General features: G+C 39.0%; 1 protein-coding gene across 1 annotated transcript in view; it reads left to right on the top strand.

Moving 5' to 3' along the window:
- The window catches only part of Negr1 (neuronal growth regulator 1), an 891516-nt gene that overhangs the window by 678614 nt on the left and 188155 nt on the right, over positions 1 to 24747 (top strand). Inside the window, exon 6 of the mRNA XM_004634002.2 lies at positions 13378 to 13529. Coding sequence (XP_004634059.1) covers positions 13378 to 13529 — 152 coding nt within the window. The remainder of the gene's footprint in view (positions 1 to 13377; positions 13530 to 24747) is intronic.

Below are 24747 nucleotides of genomic sequence, written 5' to 3'. Positions count from 1 at the left end.
ACACACTAAATAAATAAATAAATAAATGTTAAAAAAATATAATTGAAAGTAACAGAAATTTTCATTCAAATACAATCTTGTTTGGTTGTCCAAGAAGCAATGCCAACGAATGTAGCACTTCTCTGGCAGAAGTGTGGTCCATGGAGCTTCAGTCTACCTGTCCCGCAGTGAGGACATGTCCATCAGAGCCCCCAGTTGCCTGGTTCTCAGGAAAACAGTCCAAATAACACTGACAGACTTTTTTATGTGTTTTTCAACAATAAGTCTCATTTCCAAAAAGCCAATGACTAGAATTATTTCCTACAGCCCAAGTGCAAGTTTCTTTGTTAAAGCCACCAGTTTCCAATAATTTTTGATATTCTGAATATATTTTCTTACCTGTTCTAAATTCAGTACTACTGTAAAAAAAAAGAGGTTACAATAATCCTCAACACACTTTCTTCTCTTATTGCAAATACAGCAAAAGACCAATTGATGCCCATAATCATAGCTTTGGTAGCTTTGTTTTTCATCATGGGAAGAGGTATTATAAGGTGTATTAAATTTTCAGAGAAGTGTAACAACCACTTTTTAACAACTAAATAAGAGATCAATTCTCCCCATTTAAAGCTATACCCAAAACATTCATGTACCTAAGGAGAAATCTAGCAGAAATTTGTGACCATCAAACGTGTTTATGAAACACAAGTATGTTTTCAGTTCAGAATCAAGTATGCATCTATCACTTTTTTAAAAGGTATATTAGAGCAAAAATCCATATTCTCAAATATTAGTAAAGCCTATAATTTACTCTCAAAACTATCCTAAAGCAAAGCAGGGAGTAGGAGAAAGCATTCTGAGCTTCTAGATGGTTGCCATTCCATTCCTTACCTAAGATCCAGGCTATTCATATATCTATGTCATCAAAATGATAAACTATCCATTGCTGTTTGACATGAAGCGTTCCAATTGTCCACAAATATTAACCCATTTTATTCTCATAATGAACCTGTATCATAGATATTCTGATCTTTGTTTTGGGAAAGCAAAGCGAGGCTTATTTTAAGTAATTTGTTTGGGGTCACATAATTAGTAGCAGAACTACTTAAACACAAGAAATTTTGCAAATATTTATGCCAGGCCTAACCGCTTTTCTCTGGAACCTACAGCTGGTCATGGTAGGTTCTATCAAAACTAAGTAGAAATGGTAATGATACCTGTGTGGACTCACTACAATTATGCTGAATGTTTAAATTTTCAGAAAATTATGGTAAAAGACACATTGGCTCTAAGCTCCCTCAGCATCCTGACCTCCCTTTCAGCTCATTCCTTGCATCTTCCTTGCCATATTCTGGAGAAGTTTTGACGGTCCTTTTTCCTGGGTTTCTTTGCTGTTCTTTCATGATTGCTTCCATAGTCTAAGACTATTCAGTGCATTTCCCTTTCAAGGTTCTTGTGACTCTGGCGAGGAGCCCAGAGTCACAAGGTGCCACATCCAGCAAGTGAGGCAGATGAGGCCAGAGCTTAATGTTTCCTGTCCTTTGTTGGGTGCCATTTGGCAGTATGCTAGTCACATCTTGTAGAGACATTAACAGAAGATTTCCAGAAGTGTTGAAGAAGGTGCTGAGAATGAAAGGATGAGCATGTGAAGAGAAAAAGGATGTATGCTGTGAGGGGTTGACGACAGCGTCTTTTAGCATAATAAATATTTAATTGAAACATTTTCCATATATGTCGATCACGTCTTGATCCAAGTTAAAGAGATTTCAGATTGATTCAGGCCTTGCAAAGTAAGAGACTGACTACCTACACAAGCACAAACTAATAAAAGCCCAATTTATTTAGTCAAGTGCACAGAAAAAATGCATCAGCTGGACACACAGCAGAAACAGATGGAAACCTGTTTTTAAGTTGTCTTCTGACTGACCTCTGAGTCCCGACCCAGGTGGAAGACCCTGTCAGAGATCCTGTCAGGATGGAGCTAAAGGGCTGTGAGCTCTAGAGTTGTATTTTCCAGAGATCTTTTATACTTGGGGCTTAAATAAATAATGAGACATAACTTAATCACTCTTTCATACATATATTTCAGGTAATGTTTATAAATATCCACTGCTTTTAAATCAAGATTTTTGAAACCAGATTCTCATTCAAATACACACATAAAACACATGGGCTGCTCTAGCTGTGCCTGTATTTCTTCAACATCCTGTAAAACGCATTTCTCTGTGCTGGGAATTTGCAACATCAGATGCTCAAAAACCCAAACTCAAATATTAAGCACAATTTAAAGAAAACAAGGAAACATATGTTTATTGAAGAAAAAAATGCTTTACAGGTCTTTAAATTCTTTGGCATCCTTTATTGTCAGGACTCCTGTGAGATATGGTTTTAGTGTCCTAAATTTTATGGTGTCAGAACCAAGACACAAGAGACTAAAAATTACTAGCCCAAGAGCACATCGATTAAAGTCACCATCAGAACCTTTTAGATTGAGCAACCTCTCAACATGTATTCTTTCTCTTGCATCTATACCTCTAGCTGTTATTTAATGCTAATTAACAGATTAACTACAAGCATAGCAGCTCAGACTCTGAAGGATTTATTATCTTGAACAGTTTCTGCAAGTGAGAAATCCAGGAGTATGACTCCACAGTTGTAGCTCAGGATCTTTCATGAGGTGGCAATCAAGATGTCACCTGCTAAGGGCCATCTGGTGGCTGGAGTTGGGCTGGAGCATCTGCTTTGTAGGTAGCTCACCCACCCTCCCAGAAGGCTGGCGTTAGCATTAGCTATTGGCAGGCAGCCTCTCTTACCTATCATGGAGGTATCTTTGTGAGGCTGCTAGATGTCTTCATAGAGTGGCAATGAGCTTCCTCCAGAATTAGTGACCTGGGAGAGGGCAAGGTAGAAGCTGCTATGCCCTTTATGACGGGCTCAGAAGTCAGGCTCTCTCTTCTGCCGTTTCTTTATAGCTCCATGGAGGCCTTGCACAGTTTGGCAGGGCTCACAGAGAACCACGGATCTCAAGAAATAGGAGTCCTGGGATGCTGTCTTCAAAGGTGGCTCTTATGCAGTCTGTCTTGTGGATGACCTCATTGTGCTCCAATCTGGCTCAGTTTATTGTGCTTTCTAAATGAGCATCCTGACAAGGGCTAAGTTTGTACACTGTATTAAGCTACTGCCCTTGGTGAAAGGCTTTGATTTTTTTTAATGCAGCAGTCTATTTCAGTATGCCTGGTAAGTGAAATCCCAGCAGTCTTAATTTTACTCCATATACTGTACATCTTTGGGTTGGGAAATTCAGAGTATGGGGATTTTCTCTTGATAGTAGAAGGTGAAAACTAATATACTCTACATGCAACTAAAGGATATTCTCCAAACACTTGAACTACCATTAAGCAAAGAATGGCTTTAATGGCATGAAGTTAAATTAATACATTATTTGACAACAGTAAAATTCATTGGGACTAAAGCCAAAACCTCTAATTTTAATGGACTGACATCTCAGCAAGTCTATTGGTTGTACACATCTTGTGAGACCAGCATTACCATTTGTGTTGGTCAGAATTTTGTTATATGCCAGTAGGGTTGAATTCCCACATCTTATTCTAAATTTCTTAAAATTCAAGCCTGAGGCCTAGAAATTTGTGCCCTCTAGTTTCTCATGGCCAGTGTTTCTCCTCCAGGATTTTATATGATGGATGTGTAAATCAGCTTGGTTTAAGAATTCCACAATGGATAAGCATAACAACATTTATTGTTGTAGATAGATAGATAGATAGATAGATAGATAGATAGATGATAGATAGATAGATAGATAGATATAGAGACAGAGACAGAGACAGAGAGAGACAGAGACAGAGACAGAGACAGAGACAGAGACAGAGACAGAGAGAGAGAGAGAGTATAGTACCTACATATATGCACAAAGTTAATACATAGTTATGTACTTTGTCTTTAGGCAAAAGGCCAATCTTAGCAATGCTTTCTGGAATTCTTTAATTTGAGCAGGGTTTCTCTCTTAATTCCCCATCATAACTTAAGTTAGGAATGCAAAAGTTACAAATAACATCAATATAAATTGCAAGAAACAAAACCAAATGTACACTTAAAATATTAACAATTTGCCAGGATTTGGCTCAGTAACACAAGCACCTTCTTAGTTTAAGGTCCTGAGTTCAACTTCCTGTACAAATAAATAAATAAATATTAATCTAAGGATAAAAATTAATGTTCACTGAAATTCGGAATAATTTTGAATGTGACAGTATGAGAAGTATCTTATTTTGGCTTTTTAGCCAACATCTTTCAAGCTTACTCTATGCATTTTTAAGGCATTCTTTACAACATTGCTACAAAGAAAACATGATGACCATTACTGTCATGTAGGTATGAAGAATAAGTTCTCTATGTGCTGAAAGCATGAACAGACACATGAAATATATCCAGGAAACTCTAAATACATAGAAAAATACTTACACGGAAGCATGTACAGTGTTTGAGTAGAGTATTCTGTCCTCACTGCATGCAAGCATGATGGCCCATTTTACTCAGGTTAATGTTAGGTTTTGCTTCAGGTAATGAGTTTTTTCTGCTTGGCTTTCCAGATGTAAGATGAACTTGAGAAATGAATTTCAAGTGCAGTAAGCATTCCTCTCCTTCTCCTAATCTATATATTTAGTGCTTCATTGTCTAGATAGGCTGTAAACTTCATTTCTATCTTTTTCTTTTTCTTTTTGCTTTCTCAGTCAGCCTTGAGGGTGGGGCTGGCATGGCATGTGGCGCTGGGCATTGAACCATGGTGCCCTGCTCCTGCCTAAGCTTGACTAAGCAGATGCTTTAGACCACTGAGCTAATCTCTCCAGCTCCTTCATTTCTGTATTCATTTTGTTGAAGGAATACAGGAAAGAGGAGCACCTCTACCTCTAATATGACCCCAAAATGACTGAACATATGTTTTGGGCTGTGTCTTCAGTGATCCCCTTTCATTGCTACTTTTCATGCATACTTATCCATGTAAAGATGTTGAACTTACTACCTTTGATTGATACCCTATGATTTCAAAATACTGTCATATATGATAGTTTTGCAAACTATGGGTGTCATTGGCTTGCATCATGTAAATGCAAGGTGGGCATGTGACATGAGAAAATGAAATAAGGAAAAGAGATGCACGCATAAAACTATTTTCTTCAATACAGAAGATTCAAAAATACAAATAATAAGAGCTAACATGCCACCCCTTTAATTTTTCTTTGCTCCATATGACAAAGTGTGAACATCTTTCCATTCAGGGTGGAGTTCAAATGCTGAAAGTGTGTGTCTCATATAGCACAGCTCGAGAAACAGGCCAAGCGTTTTCCTAGTTCTCCATCATGGATATTCACGTGAAGCTTGGTCTCCAGCACTTTTGGAGCCTGCCTAGAAGTAAAATTCAACATCTAGGGAGCATTAACAATATGTGCATGGTGAATTTTACTTATAACACGTGTGCATCTCCGAGCTGCACATTGCATACGCCAAATGCCCTGCAAGACTTACAATTTAAAAGGTGAGATACAAATACAATCCAAATGGACATTCAGTTATTTTCTTCACAAAACCCATCTTGTCATTTTGTACTCTCTGTGTGATCTGTGATCTTCCTCTTGTAAAGTCCAGATGCTTAAAATAAGATGTCTATGAAATTCTCAAAAGCAATTTTAACAGTGTGCAGCTCTTACCCTACTTATTGACTTCCCAGTTTTACAACATGTATTTACCACTCACAGTGATTCCTTGGTTGACGAAGGCTTCTGTTTGAGAATAGTTCATTTCTCAGACAGAGGTGTTTAGCAAAATGTTGGTTCTGTTCACAACCTCCACCTCAGGAGCTGAATAGACTGCATCATCTTCTCCAGAATCATGGAATGGACTGAGTTTATATAGCAAGGTATCACTGTGGTCGTACACCTACTCTATGTGGTTCTCAGCAGATCATACCTGAGAAAAAAATTTTCGTGAAATTGAAAGTATGTGTGAAAGGATGAGCAGGATGGGAAGGAAAACCTAATTTTCTAACTCCAATGCTCAACGCTTCTCTTTCAGATTTTATGCCGCAACTTTGACTATATAAAGGATACGAGAAATACTTTCTGTCTCTTCCATTCTCTTATTTAAAAGATTGCATTTTACCAGGGGTAAATGTCAGGTGTTTTGATTTAGAAGTGTGGTAGAAATCATATTATTGCCATTTTAGGTTAGTAATCATTTTTCCTGAGCTGCTTGTGATACCAAGAGTCTAGATCTGGAGACTCAGTAGGCTAATGCTGGAGAATCACTTGAGCCCAAAAGTTCTAGGCCAGCCTGGGCAATATACTACTAACCTGTCTCAAAAAAAAAAAAAAAGGATTTTCCCAACTAAATTAAATTTCTATTTCTTCTCTGAAAGGATATGCATTTAACATTTATCATTTGTGAAATAATTGAGTGGATTTGAGAAGGAAACAAGTTCCTTCACTGAAGGACTTATTTCTAGTACTTAATCATTTTTCTGTTTATTTCTGGTGATATTTCATTCCTGTACCAGTCACCTTTCCTATTACTAGAACAAAATAGCAGAGACATCTTCAACTTGCGGAAAGAAAGATCTATTTAGGTTCACACTTTCTGGCCATGGCCAGCTGGCTTCATGGCCCAGACAGGTTAGAGGAGGAGCGTGGTGAAGGAGTCAGTTCTCAGCTCTCTGCAGCCAAGAAGCAGAGAGGGCACGGGAATCCAGGGATGAAGTTGCTTTCCTGCTGGACTCCAAGTGATGAGCAGATGCTTCAAAACATTGTGAGGAGGAGGATGATGGGAAGGAAGAAGAGGAGGAAGAGGAGGCGAGACTGAGCGGGGGCATAGGGTGATGTCATGTGAGATTATTTAGAAAGGTTAATGTATTGAGTTATATAAGCCTTTATTTTATTCTGTATAATCAGAAGTAAGGCTAGAAAGACACCTAGAGGGTCATCGAGAGGGTTTTAATTATGGTAAAACATTTGGGCCGGATTCCAGAAGCATCGAGAAGTGAGTGTACTAAATAGCTGGTCTTTATTTCAGGTCAGTGTTTCTTCAGGAAGTCAGAGAAATGGGTGGCCTCCACTGGAGCATTAGTTGTGCAGTTTCAAAGTAGGAGATGGTGTCAGTAGGTCTCAGGCCCCAAAGTGACACAAGGAGGAACCATCCCAAGATAAGTCTAGTTGTCTGTCTAGTTGTCTATCTGGACACCATGACGAGTGGTGAGACCATTAGCTGAGGCTGGAGCACAGGACAAGAAGCCCATAAGAGACCATGAAGGGTTGGGTTTGTGGCATTCTGGGATGGAGATGTTATGCTTGTACATAGTCCCCAGAAAACAGGCTTTAGTTCCTGAAATTCTGTGATGGATCCAAAATAATATGAGATCTTAGCACTTTAGACATGAAGTATAATAAGAACTTATTATTGTCCTGGGACTAGACTGAACTCCATAGTGTGCCATGGGAGGGCTTCCCATCTGGCCCATCTGTACCCCTATGACTAAAAAACTCACCATTCTGACTATCACAACCCAAGTCATTGTCCCCCGAATAGATTTCAATTTCTGTGGCATTCTTTCTCCTTCCACCCACTTCACGGGGTGTGTGCTTTGCTTGACAGCCTCTTCCACATACACACTGGTACTTGGATACCTTGGCTGCATCTCTTGTGCAACTGGTCCTTTAGTTTCAGGGTGGCTTTCACCTGCTCCAGGGAAGCTACTCAGACTCCATTTTCACATGGGTGGAAGACTCTCTAATGATCTCTAGTGTGCTCACCTCTATCCAAGCACTGATGGAACTAACCCTATACTTCATTTACCTGTCCATCTCTCTAAGTAACTTTAATCTACCCAGGTGTAAAGGTCCCCTTTGCTCACTAGCTTGTCTTACTACTACATTGCAAGAACAGGTTAGAGCCTTTAATAGTTACCAAAAGGAGCCAGTCTTGTTGGAATTCACACTAAGCAGATAAGAGAGTATTCATACAAATGGATCCTGTCATTGTAGACTGCAGGACACAGGAAAACCAATACGTACAGTAATTGGCAAAAGGAAGAGCTGCATTGTGATACTCTGTTCTGTCTTTCTCTTCTGTGCATGGAGTCTTTGCAACAAGGTTGTCCTCTTATTCGGTGGGATGACCTTTGACTTTAAAATCATGGGTATTAGAAGAGTGGTTGAAAAAGAAGGGAGAAATGGAGCCCAAGACCAGGTTGTCAGAACACAGTTAGGGGAGCTTTGATATCTGCACTTTAGCTCTGGCTTATTTGATGTAAGGTTAGAAGGGAGGATCTTCCCTGTGGGAGTTCAAACATCACAAGTAATGCAGCCCCAAATCTCTTCTCCAAAATTATTAATTTCATTAAAATTGACAAAGTAAACAAGACATACATTTTAAGTAGCTTAATAAAATCCAGAATCACTAAAGTATCCTAATGTATTCTAATAACATTAATTTATTCAAATGCACAACTAAAGATAGATCCCCCTTGGGGCTAGCACAGTGATGCATGACATTCTTCAGTCTGTTCCCAGGAATAAATGATGCCATATTGTCTTTGAGCCTTAAGTAACAAGCAGCACAATCAACCAATTTGTTGCTATAGCAGCGTATCCACATACATTTTCATTTCTCTCTACTTTCTCGTAGTTTTCACTCCCTCCCCCTTTTATGTCTATTTTCTGTTATCTGCCTGGCACATCTGTGAAGCCCCAATGAGTTCGATGATGTGTCTGTAGTGGACACTGGGTGTGGCATGCCTTGAAATCGTGATGCCGTGATCTTTTCAGTCACTCTCATAGATCTTTTCTTTAAAAATAATTTCCTGTATGCTCAATATTTAATATTTGGCTGCCACTGGCGAGGAAATGTATCTGTTCTGTCTAAGAAACACATCCTATCCTTGAACAGTAATATCACCTGTCATAATCTAGTGCTTACTGCATTTGATATATATGTGAATAGATGTTGAATAGATTATATTTTTAGAATATTCTTCCATTATCACTTTGGTATTTTTCCCATTTCACAGATGAAAAAAGTAAGAATTACATGATGAATTAGCATAATTTATGCAGGCAGGCAGACAACACTTACTCTATACCTATCTATTAGATACCTAGCACTATTTTACTATGTGCTTAAATACAATGAATAACAAAACTATTCAGAAACTTTGCCCTAATAAAGCTACACTTCAATGTGGAAAATGGGCATTAATTTAAATAAATCACACAAGTGTTTCATAACTTGCAACTGAAATGATTAGTCAAAGTCAAGTGGGATAATTTTGTAGAGTCACTAGAACTTGAATTTTAGAAGCAATTTTGGAATTCCTTTAAAGTAGTAAATTTGGGCACTTGATCAGGTTACACATTGCCACTCTTGATGGCATTCTTTTTATATATCAGGAGCGATTCCCTACCATCTAGATGTTTAGGGAAGACTTAGAAAAAAACAATAATTGATGCAGAAGTCATGTGTCTGTTGGGAGACAATCTGAGGACGTAAGGAAGAAAGACCACTCGTGTACTCTGATCCAAGACTGGGAGCAGCGGGAGGCCTGGCGGCTGCTGCCACTGGCTACAGGAGGCTGTCTCTGAAGGCAAAGCGAAGCCCTGCTTAAATAGTCATGCAGTCTCCGTTCCACAGAAATGCACAAATAGCTAGGTAGAATAAGCCTATTTCTTTGTTTGACTTTTTATCTCATTAGACTCACTCTTTCAATTGAACCGGGCTTTCATGGCAAGGACATCATGTACTATTTGGCTTTTTAGCTCCATTAGGGCTTCAGTTTAGTTTAGTTTTGAGATTTTGTTTTCAGAACTGAGGATAGAATTCAGGGGCTTTCCACTGAGCTACAGCCTCAGACTTTTTCAATGTTTAAGACCTCAATCTCTTGCTAAATCATTAAACTACCCAAGGTGAGTCTCAAATTTTGCTCTTCCTGCCTTAGCCATGCAGGGTGCAGGGATTACAGGCATGCACCGCCAGGCCTGGCTACCCACATTACTGCTATCACTTAGCTTAAGTCTATTTTCCTAAAGTGCCCATAATTTCTGATGTGTCTCTTAAAACTTAAATACAGTGTTCAAGATTTTCCTTGGAGATCTGTATGCTAACTGTTCTTATGAGAAGATACAAATAGAGAACATGGATTTGAGGCTTGAATGGCAAGAAATAAGTTCACTTTTTCTAAACATCTGTTTTCTCACCTCTATAATGGGACTAATGACACCTATCTTTTAGGCTCGCTGTGAAGATTATGTGTTAATGTGTTCATGCACACATTTGAAAAGGCTTATATGATTTCTCATTGTCAGATTCTCATCCTTCAACAGCAAATGTTTTTGTGTGCAAGACTGACATCTTTTCACACTGGCTTACTTCCATCATGAATGTATTGCGGACAACTAACATATTCCACTTGTATAAAGTATTCTTCCTACTCACACAGAAATACTAGAAACACCATCACGGTGCAGAAGCCAGGTTTATTGTTCTTCCTTACCTGAGGAGACAGATACTGAACAATAATCCCAAACTGTGGAATGAGTGAGGCTCGCAGATATATACCATGGATAAGACACAGTGGCCTCAGCTGTATCTACTTTTGCACTCTCAGCAATGGGTGCCGGTGGCTATACAGTGAGGATTTCTATGGGGAGGCCACTCAGGCCCTTGTGCTCATCAAGATAGCCACAGCCTGAGGGAGGCTGCAGTGTGAACTTTGCAAACACTTCCTCAGTCAGAAATTTCAGTAGCCCTCATTATTAACATGCCTTCCATGTGCCGCTTCTGACTGACACTGGAAAATATAGGGGTGTGTTCTAATTCAGAACTAGTTAGTGGGTCGGGTTGTGTCACTTACAAGCTGGCAGCATCAGCTGGCAAAGCAAGTACCAGGCAGTTCACAGATTTATGAGGCGTTGGCAAAAAGCAGAAGGAAGAAAAGTGAGAGCAATGGCTCTGACAGAGGAGAAAACCCCATTGGCATTGGAAGGGGAAGACGGCAGGCTGCACAGTAACAGAAACACCTTATCCCTATACAACAAAGGATGACCACACGTTTCCAAGGAAGCCCCCAAAGCTGACGATCCACTGCAAAAGAAAGCGGGACCGTACTTAGCTTACAGCGTAACAGAATTTCATCCTCTTCCTCTGGAGTGAGCGGCTACTGGATGTCTTTTGTACTCTAATCTTAGTCGATACAAGAATGGTTGTCTTTATCTAAAATAATGGTACAGATAATCATCCAGGATTAAATCTGTGTAAAGGAAAAAGTCACCATCTAAAGAACTCTCTCACTATTTGTTTTTAAGTACAGGAACACAGCGCAGCTGGAACCTCAAGGTGCACCACATATTTCTACGTACAGTGAGTAAGGGGAGGTGTGCTCGCCAAATGTACAGACTTTTTCTCTGCCTGATTCCTTCGCTGGACTTTGACCTTCTCAAGGGCAGAGGCCGTGTATCTCTCAGCTTCTTCCTTAATTGTCCAGCAAAGTGCTCAGCTTTGCAATAATTTAAAGACTATTTTCATCATAGATTTGAATATTTAAGAAAGCTCCCAAGTCCACATTCCTGCAAGGAAGCCACTCCTTCCCAGAAATAGCTGTCCCTCAGCGCTTCTGCAGAGGTCCTCCGTGTAATTACCAGGCGAAGACGGCGTGCTACAGGGGGCTGGAAGAGGCATCATTTGTAATCGTCCAACTGCACAAGGAAGTAAGCTCTAGACTTCTCCAGTAATTAAGAGCTGTAGCTTCTCTTGAAACAAGGAAAAACCCCAGGGAAGACACTTTTCTTTTTATTAGCCTCGATCTCCCGCCTGGCTGAGCTGAGCAGCAGGGCTGGAGAGCTCAGGTGGCGTTCCCATCAGGAGGCACACAGGGCTGCTGGCCAGAGGCCAGAAGTGGCCCTGTGGGTGCTGGCAGCCCGGGAACGCAGCATGACTCAGCAACATCTGCGGCTTTGCCTGCAGACACATGACAGGGCGGGCGGTGCAGGAAAAAGCCCTAAGGAGCGGGAGCCTGCTTGCCCTGGAGAGCGGCGCAGTCTCCCCTGCCAATCCTCCCCAGAGGCCAGACAGGTGAAGATCCTGCTTCATTTCTCCTCAATTGTTTAGCAGCAAAACAATCCTGGTTTTGGTAGATGGGGCGCAACAGGGATTTAGCAGACTGGGGAGTTGCTGAGCCCTCCGGAGAACCTATCTGTGACACACATGCCAAAAAATTGATTTGAGCCCAGAAGCTCAAAGTGGCAGAGCAATGGCTCTGTGGCTTTTATAGCTGGCGTAGAACAATTGGTTAAGAGTGAACTTATTAATGGGGTGCATGAAAACATGCTGTTAATTCTTAACATGTTAAGAATTCGGCGTAAATATTGATAGGCTGGAAATGTGAAACAGGAGGAAAAGGTGCCACGTGGGTGACATTTGATGACTTCTTGTGTCAGAGTTGGGGATCATTTGATTTACTGCTGAAGTTGAATTTTCTTCAGTGTCTCTTCAAAGTTTTGTCAATCTGAGTAAAATTTGTATTTTGAAGAAGTCAAATTCACTTCTACATGAAATGTAAATAATTAAACACGAAGATTTATCTTAATCTGCATTGAACTACAGCCTATTTTAATTTGGTGCAAGCCAAGTAGCACAATGCCAAGGAGTCTGACTTAAACCCTCAGAGGATGTCATTTATTTGTATCTCTGTCATTAAAGACATCTTTAGTGCTAATGCAAACAGAGAGGAGAAAAATGACAATGCTATTTGGACCACGAGTGTACACACCCCCTAGTGTGACCAGGGCATGGATTTGTCAGCAGCAGTCACAGCCTGTTGCCATTTCAGCTGTGGAAGAATTCTTACTTAGACAAGAATTTGCTTAAAGGGCAGAGAGAAGGGAACTTCCTAAAGTTGGTGTTAAGGGAACGTCTGGATTCCAGTGACTTGTGTACTCCTGTTTAGGTACCTGGGACACCATGCTGGGAGACAGATGCCTCACGTACCACACGAAGTGTGTCTGTGTGGCCTCGCAATTTTAGGAGCCTAAGGCAAAGGAATTTATTGGGCATGTAGGCATGGGAACTGCTAGAGGGAGCAATGAGGGACCGTCATAGAGAAGAAGATAGAGTGAAAAGGTAGAGGAGAGAGAGAGAGAGAGAGAGAGAGAGAGAGAGAGAGAGAGGAAAGAGAAAGAGAATAGGGAAGAAAACTAAAGGAGAATATAATTGCACTACTACCATGCAATAGTCTAAAGTCAGTGTGGTCCAACTGTCCGAGGCTTACCATGGCGCCATCTATGATAAACATGAAACTCGCGCTCCCAGCTCTTATTCGCATGGTGCTTCTTTGTTTTCCAGGCTCTTCAATGGCCAGCAAGGGATCATTATTCAGAATTTTAGCACAAGATCCATCCTCACTGTCACCAACGTGACACAGGAGCACTTCGGCAACTACACGTGTGTGGCGGCTAACAAGCTGGGCACAACCAACGCGAGCCTGCCTCTTAATCGTAAGTAACTCAGGGCTGCTGAGACGTGCCAGGGAGCCAGACGGCTACCCGAACGAAAGCCAAGGAAGTCGTAGGTCCCCGGCAAAACTCAGCCTCCTGTCACACATTCCTCATACAGAGGAAAAGTTTTCCCAAGTAACATCGGTGTTTGAGAATTCTGAATCCCTCCTGATGCCTACATGTATGTAGGAAACTATCTCTGAGCTGAGAAAAGGGAAAAGTACACATATCATAGGACTCACTGAAACATGTCTTCCAACTGAGGATTCATTATGCGTTGTACTTTGAGTTTTTAAAAAATGTGTTATGTTATCTTGAACCGTAGAATAATTATGGCTTGAAATCACTCTGCATTGATTTTTGTCAGACATTTCTCTTGGAATAACCAGACCTTCTAATAGCATTAATAAAATTAAATAGCAAGGAAATAATTATGGACAACTATTTTATCCATGTAGATAACGTTTTTACTCGAGCCAGTATTTTGAAATATAATGTAATAGTTTAATAAAATAGATGCTACATTATTAATACATCATAGTTCTTATGGATAAGAGATGAATAGAGAAAAAAATACAGGGTAGCAGTTGAAAGGAGGGAAACCTTTTTAAATGTTATCCCTGCAATTAATTGTAGCGCTGATTACAAGCCGAGTAACCGATAAATTGCTACAGCTGATGGTATTCCTAACATTCAAATCTGAATGTTTCTTCAAATGCTCAAAAATCAAAGATTGCGTTGTCTCTTCAAGTCCACAAAATTATTTGAGTCAGCTGTTCTTGTGGTCAGCATCTTTCTACGCAATATTCGGGTGTCTTCACCCTGTCATAGTACATTATCCTTGAGAAATCAAACATTGTGTACATCATCCCAGAAATGATCGTATTCATTTTGCAGAAAGGATGATGGAATATCTGGTAGGTTATACTTAAAAATATGTTAATATAGGCTGGGGAAATAGCTCGGTGGTTTAAGTGCCTACCTGGCAGGCACAAAAACCCAGGATCCATCCCTGATGCAACACGCCTTACCAATCCTGGAACCCTGGGTGCGTGGTGCTGGGTGCAGAAACCAGGAGTGGTGGTACATGCCCGTAATCCCAGCACTGGGGAAGCTGAGGCAGGAGGATCACTATGAGTCTGAGCTGTGTAGTGAGACCCTGTACTAAATAAATAAATAAATAACTATATAAATCTTGAAAAAATTAAAAAAATATACTACTATAAACGTTTCATTATTTATAAACTTTGAATTATCATAACTTAAAAACTTTTGATGTTTCATAAAGCATACCAGCTAACAACACATCTTTTATCTTGATATTTCTTTATATTTATATTTGAAAGAAAATTGTTGCTTGCCATGCCGTAGCTGTACTGCAATATTCTTGTTTAAGTTTCTTCCAGGTGGATGACTAGTTAGTATAATTATGAGTAGTATACATCGCAGGCAATATTGCAGAATAGAATGTATTCCAGCACAATGTAAATGTTGAGAGTTTTCTGGAATATTTATATTTAAATGGCTTAAATACTCTTAACAGTAAAAGAATAAGTGAATTTGAGAAACAAAGTAAAAAATATTAAAGCTTAAAATGATATTAACTTTTTGCTGACAGACTTTTAAAATTACACCCTAATTAATGAACTATGAACAAATATGACAAATTAAGAACAAGTGTCAGTTATTAAATACATTTTATCATTTCTTTTTAATTTTATTGATAAATAGCAATAAGGCAGTTCCAAATCAAATTGGTAGGACAGTTTCCATAATTAACACATTGCATACATTCTTCCTAGTCATTTTATCATTTCTGATAATCAAGAAATAATAAGGGGCTGAGGAGATGGCTCAGTGGAATTAGTGCTTCTCTGGCAAGCACAGGGGCCTGAGTTCAATCTCCAGTCCCTTGTTTTTTTTCTGAAAAAAAAAAAAAATTATCAAGAAATAATGTATTGATGAAAAGACTCTTGAATATGGTTGGACTTTCATTATCTCTGCCACTGATTTTCTGAATTTTGAGATACTAATGAATGCTAGTACAACTGTTTAAATGTGTTCATGAAGATAAATATGAAAATATACTCTCTAAATTTGGTTAAATATCTATTTATGCAGAACTCTTGTTTGACAGGCAAACGCTCTACCACTAATATGTATTATCAGTCCTTTCAACTATTTTCATGTATTTTTTAAATCAAATCATCGGTTTTTTGAGAAGACAGGGTCTTCTGATAAACTATCGTATCTCTCATATCACCAACCACAGTGTGCCTACAAGTAAATATTTAATAAATGAGTTAAACATTCAGAAGTGAAAAAATGGACTAATGAGTAAGTGAATAATAGTGTTCTGTTTTAGCTGTAGAAGGTGTATTTCTTGAGATATACAGAAGTGTCACTGTAATTGCAAATACTGTTTATTGTAGACTGGGTCAGACTTTATTATAATTACTTTATATAGATTTTTGCCTTTCATTCTTCCACAATTCAGACAGTGATTCTATAATATTCCTGTTAGAGAAGAAATTTAAAGAAATAATATAAATATAGCCAAAGTAGGATAGTAAAGGACAAAGGAAAAATTTATACCCTGACAATCTGGCTTCAGAGTTTTAATTTATACAATTGGTTGTTTATCTTTATGAACATAAAATAATAATATTGATTTGACTGAGAAGTCTCAGACACAGTATCTTGGCCTAGCATGCCTGAAGTCTTGGAATCAACCCTCAACAATCTAAACCACAAACCAAAATAAGCAAGCAAAATCCATAGACTGGGAGATAGTTTCTGTTATTTGCAACACAGTCTTCCACCAACAAATTTGTACATACACCATAATTGTCCTTCTGGTGGGTTTTATCAGCTTGTCTTCAGTCATTAGGTTCTATTCTTTAATTTATGAAATTCTGTTTTTAAAACAAATGTCCATCTTTTCCCCCCATAACTTCACAGTCATATCTTCAAAATCTCAGAATAGAAATGTGCTCAAACTTTAAAAATGATATAAAGCTAAAAATCAAGCCTAAGCTGTAACTTGCTAGTCAGTTTGTTAAATTGCTAATGATCAGCTCTTTTCATAAGAAGAGTGTATACTTCTTAATTACCCATCTCCTGTATGATAAGGAAGGAGATACATAATACCTTTGTACACAGTGATAGTAGATGTGTTGAATAACTTTTCATGCTTTCATGATTTGTATACTCAAATAATTAATAAATTTAAGATAGAGTGATTGGAAATGTTGACTCCCTGGTACAGAGCTAATCAGTAGCATGCAGACAAACAATGATAGCCTCTCAACTGAGATCCAGTCCCTAGGAAGCAGCTACATATCAGTATGGCTTGTGATAACCTGAGACAATTACAAGACTATTATGATCTTCTTCTGATTTGTAGCAACTCACGCTTTCCAGATCACCAAAAAAGATAAGAGGCAAGCCAGAGTTCAGCGCTTTGACATAACTCGGCTATTAAAACCACTGGGTGGCACTTCAGAGTGTGTGAACGTGTTTGTATGTCTGCGTGTGACTGAATTATGCTTACTTCACAAAGGCAGTCAGGCAGGTCTTGGTTTGACTCTCATACATCATACATCAGTTGTGTGACTCTGTGGAACTGACTTAATTCCAAGTCCGCAGTTGCCTCATTTGTTAAGCGAGGGCAGAAATGTTTCCCGCCTCTAGAACAGGAACTCGTTGGCGTAGTGCTCCTAAAGCAGCAGCTACTCCATCTGCACTAAGGAGCATCCAGTAAACGGGTGTGAGCCGTCATTGCTGTGCCATCCGACCCCCAAGAATGCTCAGTCGCTTCATTCCAATTAACCCGTTTACCCCAAAGCTTGCAAGGTTTTGAATTTTTGCATGAACTTCATGTGTCACCTAGAGAAATTCAAGGACCAAGAATTTGAAGGGAGGATTTTGTATTGTGTGCCCTCATTTTGTGCCATTCAAAATGTGGAACGCTAGGCATAAAACAATTAAGTGCATGCAAAAGCATACCTGAGCAGCTGACTTTATGGGATGACTACCTGTCCCTCATGCTACACAGAGTTTAATGGGAAACAGTCCCCAGGAGCCAAAGAGAAAGGCCACACAGACGTGAATACTGCAGAACCAGCTCATAGGGGAGCATCATCCTTTCTTGGTAATTTAATCAGACTTTAGGGCATCAATTCCAGATTAAATCTGGTACCTCTTGTGCAGTAGTACAGATATCTTGGACATTCAGAGGAAGGGCAAAACCAGCACCAATGGTTCTGTTTTGAGTGGTGGTTCACCAAATAGTAACATTTGTCAAATGTGTATATTGCTTGTCTAGAACATATAAAGACTGACTTAGATGTGGGAGAGAAGAGGATTGAGGGAACCAGAAGCCAACATCTGGGGGTTCTCTGACTCAGGAGAGGAAACTGACAAGTATGTGGTCAGAAGGCCCATCATGGTCTGAGCAAAGGCTCTCAATCCATTCTCAATGACCAGGAAAGGACTTTCTTCTGGAGTAACTCCTATTATTCTTTGAACCATAACTAAGGTACAAATTGAAACACCATCATAGCCACTATCTTCTCATTTTCAGAGACCAAATTTTGTAGTTCACTCAACAACAATCACAAGCTCTATGTGTAGTAGTGCCAATGAGACAGTGGGGGCCAATTCAATCTCAGTGACTTTAAAAAGCTATAGAAGAGGTGTCCCTTTAACTATAAAGCTAAAGGCATAATGCATTGATCCTGGTTGTAAAAATAAAAAAAAAATGGTGGGGAAACAAATAGAGGGAGGAGAGAGAGAGGGAGAGAGAGAGAGACAGGCAGACAGACACAGACACAGACAGAAAAACATAGACACAAAGACACAAACAGAAACAGAAATAGAAACAAAGTAAAACAGAGAGAGACAGAGACACACAAAGAAAGAAAGAGACAGAGAGAAAGACAGAGACAGAGAGACAAAAAGAGACTACTATGAATAAGCTCATATAAAGACAATCTGATGTACTTAAAGATATTAACCAAGTTTCACACAGTTAGAATGAGAAACAAGAAGAAATGTATTGAGATGTAAAAGGCAAGTTGGAAGTGATTAGAGCAAGAAGGTTTAAAAATGAGTTTGGAATTTATCCTGGATTTATAATTCATGAAAGGTTGTAATAAAGGTATGATATGAACAGCTTTGGTGCCAGAATGAAAATCCCAGTCAACGTGGATGCCAAACTCAGATACTGAACTTTCAGTAAAAAGGATGAAATAAAATATTTGCACAAAGCAATAGCTGAGGTGTGTTGAAAGTCAGGAGATAAGAGCTAATGACCAAATCTGAGGGAATAGAAAGGGAGCTGCAGGAATCTAGATCACTCTTAATGTTTAGTGTGGGCAGCATTAACCGGAAAGAGAACACTAACAAGGATCAAACATTTGGGAGGAGCTAGCAATCTAAAGGAAAGCATGTGTTCAGTGTTTAGACATTTTCAGTTTGAGGCACTATTTAGTGGGTATCTGGTTGCTGAGTCTAGACTACAGGTATGCATTTTGAAGTTAAGGAAAAGGGGGTAGTTATTTCATTGATGAGAATGAATCAGATTTCTCCTAAAAATAAAAAACAGTGAAAAGATGAGGAAAATCAGAAATGAGCATCAAAAATGAACTAGGGGACCAGCAGCATCCTGCTACTTCAAGACAGACAGTTGAAAGCCCCCTGTCTTAGTTACTTTAATCTTGTTACCTGGACAACATACCTGCACTCAAGGCTAAAAGATGAAGTTTATTTTTGCTCACAGATTTTGGAGTTTCAGGCCATACTCAGCTGGCTCCAAGGCAGACCGGCACATGGCAGAGGGCAGCAGTTCATGTTGGTGGAGAACAGCAGAAGAGCAAGCACAAGGAAAGCACAAGAGAGGAGACATTTTTTGTGCCTTATATTGTAAGGAGGCTGCCTACCCCAGGGCAGGTGTAGCACTCACATCCGTAATCCCAGCATTGGGCCATGAATGAATTAGAAACGCTAGAAGTTGGCCTCCATGACTGCATGACGGGGACACTTAGACACAAACTGCAACCTCCCTCACCATTTCTGACAACTAGACAGTTGTTGATGGCCGTTGCCAGAGCAATCTCATGCAAAACTAGGAGTAGAAGCCAGGCACTTACAGATTATTATTAAATAAATAGCTGAGTAAGTAGACAGAGGAGAACCAATTACTTTGTGTAGAAATAAGGCTGGGACAGAAAGAAGTCAAGGCTAATGTTAGCTGCCCTTGGGCTGCCTTTCTGATTCGTAGACCAAATGGCTATGTGGATGCTCACAGTTTACTGTGTTGAAGTCACAGCACCCTAGGCTTTGGTGAGTTACAGTTACCAAGATTCCTGATTGTGCCTCTTTCTTGCATCTTTTTTGAATTCGTGAGAAATAAACAAGGACTTCCATTTGACATGAAGGAATCTTAAAACCCCTTCTGTGCAGGCTTTAAGAGGAATTGTAAGAAGTATGATTTGAAGTAGAGATTTTAGCCATTAATTTCCTCAATAGAACTACTTTAAATTACTTCAGGTAAAAAGTGTACATTCTTAAGAAAGGTGCAAAGTTTTTAATAGAGACAGTATAAGAAGGCTAGTACATATACTGTCAAGATTTCGCATCTCGATCATGTGTCCAAACGCTTCTGAAAGGCATCTACATTTTTAAAAAGAAGAATATTGGAAATAAAAACTGAAAGATTCTTTTGCCTAACAGTGTAGAACAGCCCTTGGGGGAAGAAGTATGTGAACAGACTTCATAATAGATGAGAAGGTACCAGCTCCTTGCAGGAAAATTCCTTATTAAGTAAAAGTTTAGGAGTAAGAATTATTTATTTTAATGTTACTTTTCACCTATATGTTTTAATTCTTGAACATGAGCAATGGAGTGGACAGTTCTTCTGTGTTCGTTCCTTTAAGAATATGAAATGGTCCCATCCTGCCATCTATGGGCTCAATTCATCAAATGTACATTGTCACTTAAAAAAGAATATAAGAGCCAGTAAAATGTAGCTCTTCTCGTAAGTGAAATGTGATGCATATGGTGTGTGCTTTGTATCTCACTCTTTCAGAAGTACACTTAGGACTTGGATTAAAGATTCACTACCTGAAAGGAAAGGAAAATAAGAGAATTAAGAAGGAAGCAAAGTGTTTAAAGTTCACATTTATATTTAAAAACAATCTCATCTTGAGACCTAGGATGAAAATATGTGGGACAAATTTAGCCTCAATAATGCCAAAAATCCCCGGTTCTGCCAAAAAAATAATAATAATAAATAATGCCAAAGAGGTTGGACTTACAGCTATTCACTAGATAAGTAATACTATAGTGGTAGTATTAAAAGGATACCTCAACCTCAGACTTGAAGGTTTTCATGATGTATGGTCCCTACTTATTTGCTAGAACATAGATCCTGAGAATGCTGGGAGGAGCAAAACATTCATCTCAAAATTTTACACTTTGAGCCTTCAAGGGACTCACCAAAAGTTTGTCTTTCCCTGCTTTGCGTAGCCTGTGAAGACAATGATAAACCTCTAAGTGCTAGTATAATTTGTAAATTTTTACCTGCCATGTTCTGTACTTAGCCTAAGTCATTTGGTGGATCCTCAACTGAAAAAAAATAAGTTAGTAGCTGATATTCAAAAAGGAGACAAAAGAGACAGGAAGAAGGGGGTTAATATGATAGGCTTTTTCTTTTTATGTTTGACTGATGCAAATCAGTTAGCTTTTGTCAGACTTGTTGACTTTGGATTCAATTGTCCTTTTGCCAACAGTATTTCAGCTCTTTATTTTCTTCAAATGTTCCCAAATGATACCAAACTGCTACATGGATGCTCTCTTTTGTCTGTTATATACCATGAGTCAATGTGAAGGTCATAGCACAAGTTTAAATCATGAATATTTTCAACAAAACTGATATTTCTTTCTACAACTTTAAAGAGATAAGGTTTCCACTTTGGCTGAAAGAGGCAGTAATAAATTTAGACACAGTGATTACTGAGGACAGAGTGCTACGTGAACCAACTTGCTGTATCCTCACAGCTGTGAGATGTTTATAGAAGTCTTTCCTGGGTATTTTCATAATAAATATTTAACGAAAATTAGGCTTGCAGCTGTAGGTAGATTTCAATATTGCTGTAGAGGTCTATTAAGTGGCACTCTGTCAAAGAGAACACTCACAGACATATAATTACCACACAAACAATGGCTGTGTACACATTTGCTGAGAGGGATATAGTAGCACCTCAGTTCCCAAACATCTCTGTTTGTAAACAGTTTGACTCACAAGATAATATTTTGCCTTGCTTCCTTTGGCAAATTCCATATCAGGTGACAAACAAAACAAGGGTCACCCTCTTCCTCATTCAGACACTAGCATAGCCGTCCCCCAGCCCCCAAAAGTCCCTAAAACAATTGAAGCTCTTAAACCACTGTATGAGCAAGAGGGTTTTTCTCTTCTCCCATCTTAAACTTAAAACCCGCATGTAGTCTCGAGGAGGTAGTTATGAAGCGGTCATTCTGTGCCACGCAAGAGAAGGAATTCCTAGCATGCTGGAACAGCTGGATTGCTGGGGCCTGGGGCCCTCAATCTCCAAAGTGTATTAGTTGAAAGCCAAATGCTGCTATTATCAGAGGTTTAGTTATCCACGTGGACCAAGAGAATTTCAGAGCTAGAGGGTGGCTTATACATTGCCCAGGCAATTTTTCTTCCAACATTTTTAAGTAATGGAATCTTTTTTCTCTCCAAAATTAAATTTCATGAAAATCCTTAGTGCCTAATCAAGCAAAGGGCTATGTTTTGAGAATGGCATTATGGGGCACTTCCATCATGATGGCCTCCTGAACACCTACATACACATATTTGTGCGTATCTATTTCAGGGGTCAGCAAGATAGCTGAGCAGACTAAGTGCCTGCTGACACAAGCATGGGGACTGGTGTTCAATCTCCAGCAACACACGCAGCACAACTGGGAGTGCTGAGCCAGCCATGGAGACTGGGTGTGGTGGAGCATACCTATAATCCCAGCACTGGGGAGGCTGAAAACAGGAGGATCACTATGAGTCCACGCTGCATATCACGCCCATGACTTAGTCTCTTCCAAAAGCCCATGAGGAATGTATGACGCTTTGGAGGGACATTTTTGATCCAAGCCACCACACCTCCCCCCATTCCAACCCTATTTCCACTCTGCAGGTTGAACATGAAAAGCTTTAGTCAAGTCCATCCACTTTAAAACTATAATCTCATGTGGAGGATTTTGGACAGCTCTCTCCATCTCAATTTTTGAAATGTAACTCACTTTTATCATAAAGAACCACCTATTTTTAAAGGAATCCTGTGAAGATTAAATGATATAGGGCACACAAATGGCCCTAATACTGTACAAATGCTCACTAAATGTTGCATTCCTTTGCTTGGAAGGCAAACAACAAACAAGCTCATATCTATGTAACCCAAGTAACTTCGTAACTGCATCTCACTGGGGATCCAAATGTACAGTACTGGTTCTCTGACACATTCTTCATGCCTCTATGTATGGCAGTTTGATGTTGTTCTTTTTATTAGAATTATTAATTAAATCAGCTATGCACACAAGACTTCCCTTATAATGAATGGGGAAAAAATGTGCAGGTTGACGGAGAGGGTTGCACAAGATTAATTACTCTATGGCTGTGTTTATCTTAGGTTAAGAAGCAATGTGGCACCTGCATCTCCAGTGACTAGAACAGCATATGTGTCCCCAAAGGTGAAAGAGGGTCAGTAAATGCCAAAGGAAGAAAAAGATTTTGGTATTTGCTCTTGTCAGTGAAAGGTTGCAAGCTTACAAGAATTAGATAGCAAAATGATACAGAAAAGTCAAATGTAACCATAACATTTTACCAAAAGTCACCTCCTAGATATCAGACAATATAGGCCTGGCTTTCACCTGGAGAGTCCTTTAGCCCTTAACTCTCTGGCCTCAGATTATTCATCAATAAAATATGTAAATGCTTATTCTTACTTTTTAAATATTTTTTATCTTTTTCCTTCATATTCTGAAGGGACTCAAAGTTTAACATATCAATACTTGATGGAAAATACCTGTTCCATGTTATGTGTAAGATGTTTGATATTCAGACAGATAGTGAGGATAAGCTCAACTGCCTATGTTATAGGGTAATAATATCATTTAGCTTCTCTTCTAGAGGGTTAAAAACTTAAGTTTGCAGACCAAAAATTAAAGAAATTGAAGGGCTACAAGGACAGCTAACATTTTGGTCCTAGCCTTTCAAGGTCAGTGAAGACTCAGGAAATAAGAGAACCTGTACTGTAACATCATTTAACTCAGCTGTGTCCCAAGTTTTCTGATCAAGAAGATTATGGGGCCAAAGAGGAAAGTGATCGATGATGTAGAGTGTGCCTAAGGAGAGTCATATGGAGAGAAAACATTCTCTCATGCTTTCACAGAGAGCAAATTGGTCAAACAATATCTGTGACTCATCTACATGGCTGACACTGACAAAGGATCTACAAACTGAAGTACAGGATTTGAGGTTAAATCCTGAGGGGATTTGATTGACCTTATCAGATACAAAAGTTAAATTTCTTGTTATATAGGTCTTGCTCTTCTTGATCTTAACTATCCAGCAAAAAAGTATGAAAATGAAGTATAAAAAGCAAAGCCATATTAATATGATGAGCTGTAAAAGGCTCATGTCAACAACTTCGGAGATTGACAGTCTTACAGAAAACCCACTACCATTATGGACTATCTTGGGATATTTTGCTGAAATCATGCACCTACAGTATTTAAATGACAATGGAAAACTAACCAAGAAAGGGTGATACAAATGAATGAACATTTTGTATCTGTATACTCAAAATAGTTAGGATAGATATACAGTTGCATTCTCTTAATACAGTGAATAGAGAGATTTGTTCTAATAGTGTTTGAGACAGGATAACAGCTCCGCATCTTGTACAATGAATAACCACTAAGACAACAATATGAAATGTATTAATTATTAAAATTGTGCTAGTAATCAGTTGTGAAACTGTCTCAGTGCTATTTGTTTCTCAATAAAAATATTTTAAAAAATGAATAGAGTAACTAAAGCCCAAGTACCTTTCATCTCATGTAAGTGTACAAAACAATTATTAAGATTAAACAATCAGTTGTGTGTGTACATATATGTGTGTTGTTATTTTAAATGTTA

This window comes from Octodon degus, unplaced genomic scaffold (genome assembly GCF_000260255.1).
Source record: "Octodon degus isolate 3935 unplaced genomic scaffold, OctDeg1.0 scaffold00057, whole genome shotgun sequence".
Taxonomy (NCBI): Eukaryota; Metazoa; Chordata; class Mammalia; order Rodentia; family Octodontidae; genus Octodon; species Octodon degus.
This window is presented reverse-complemented; position numbering and strand designations above follow the sequence as displayed.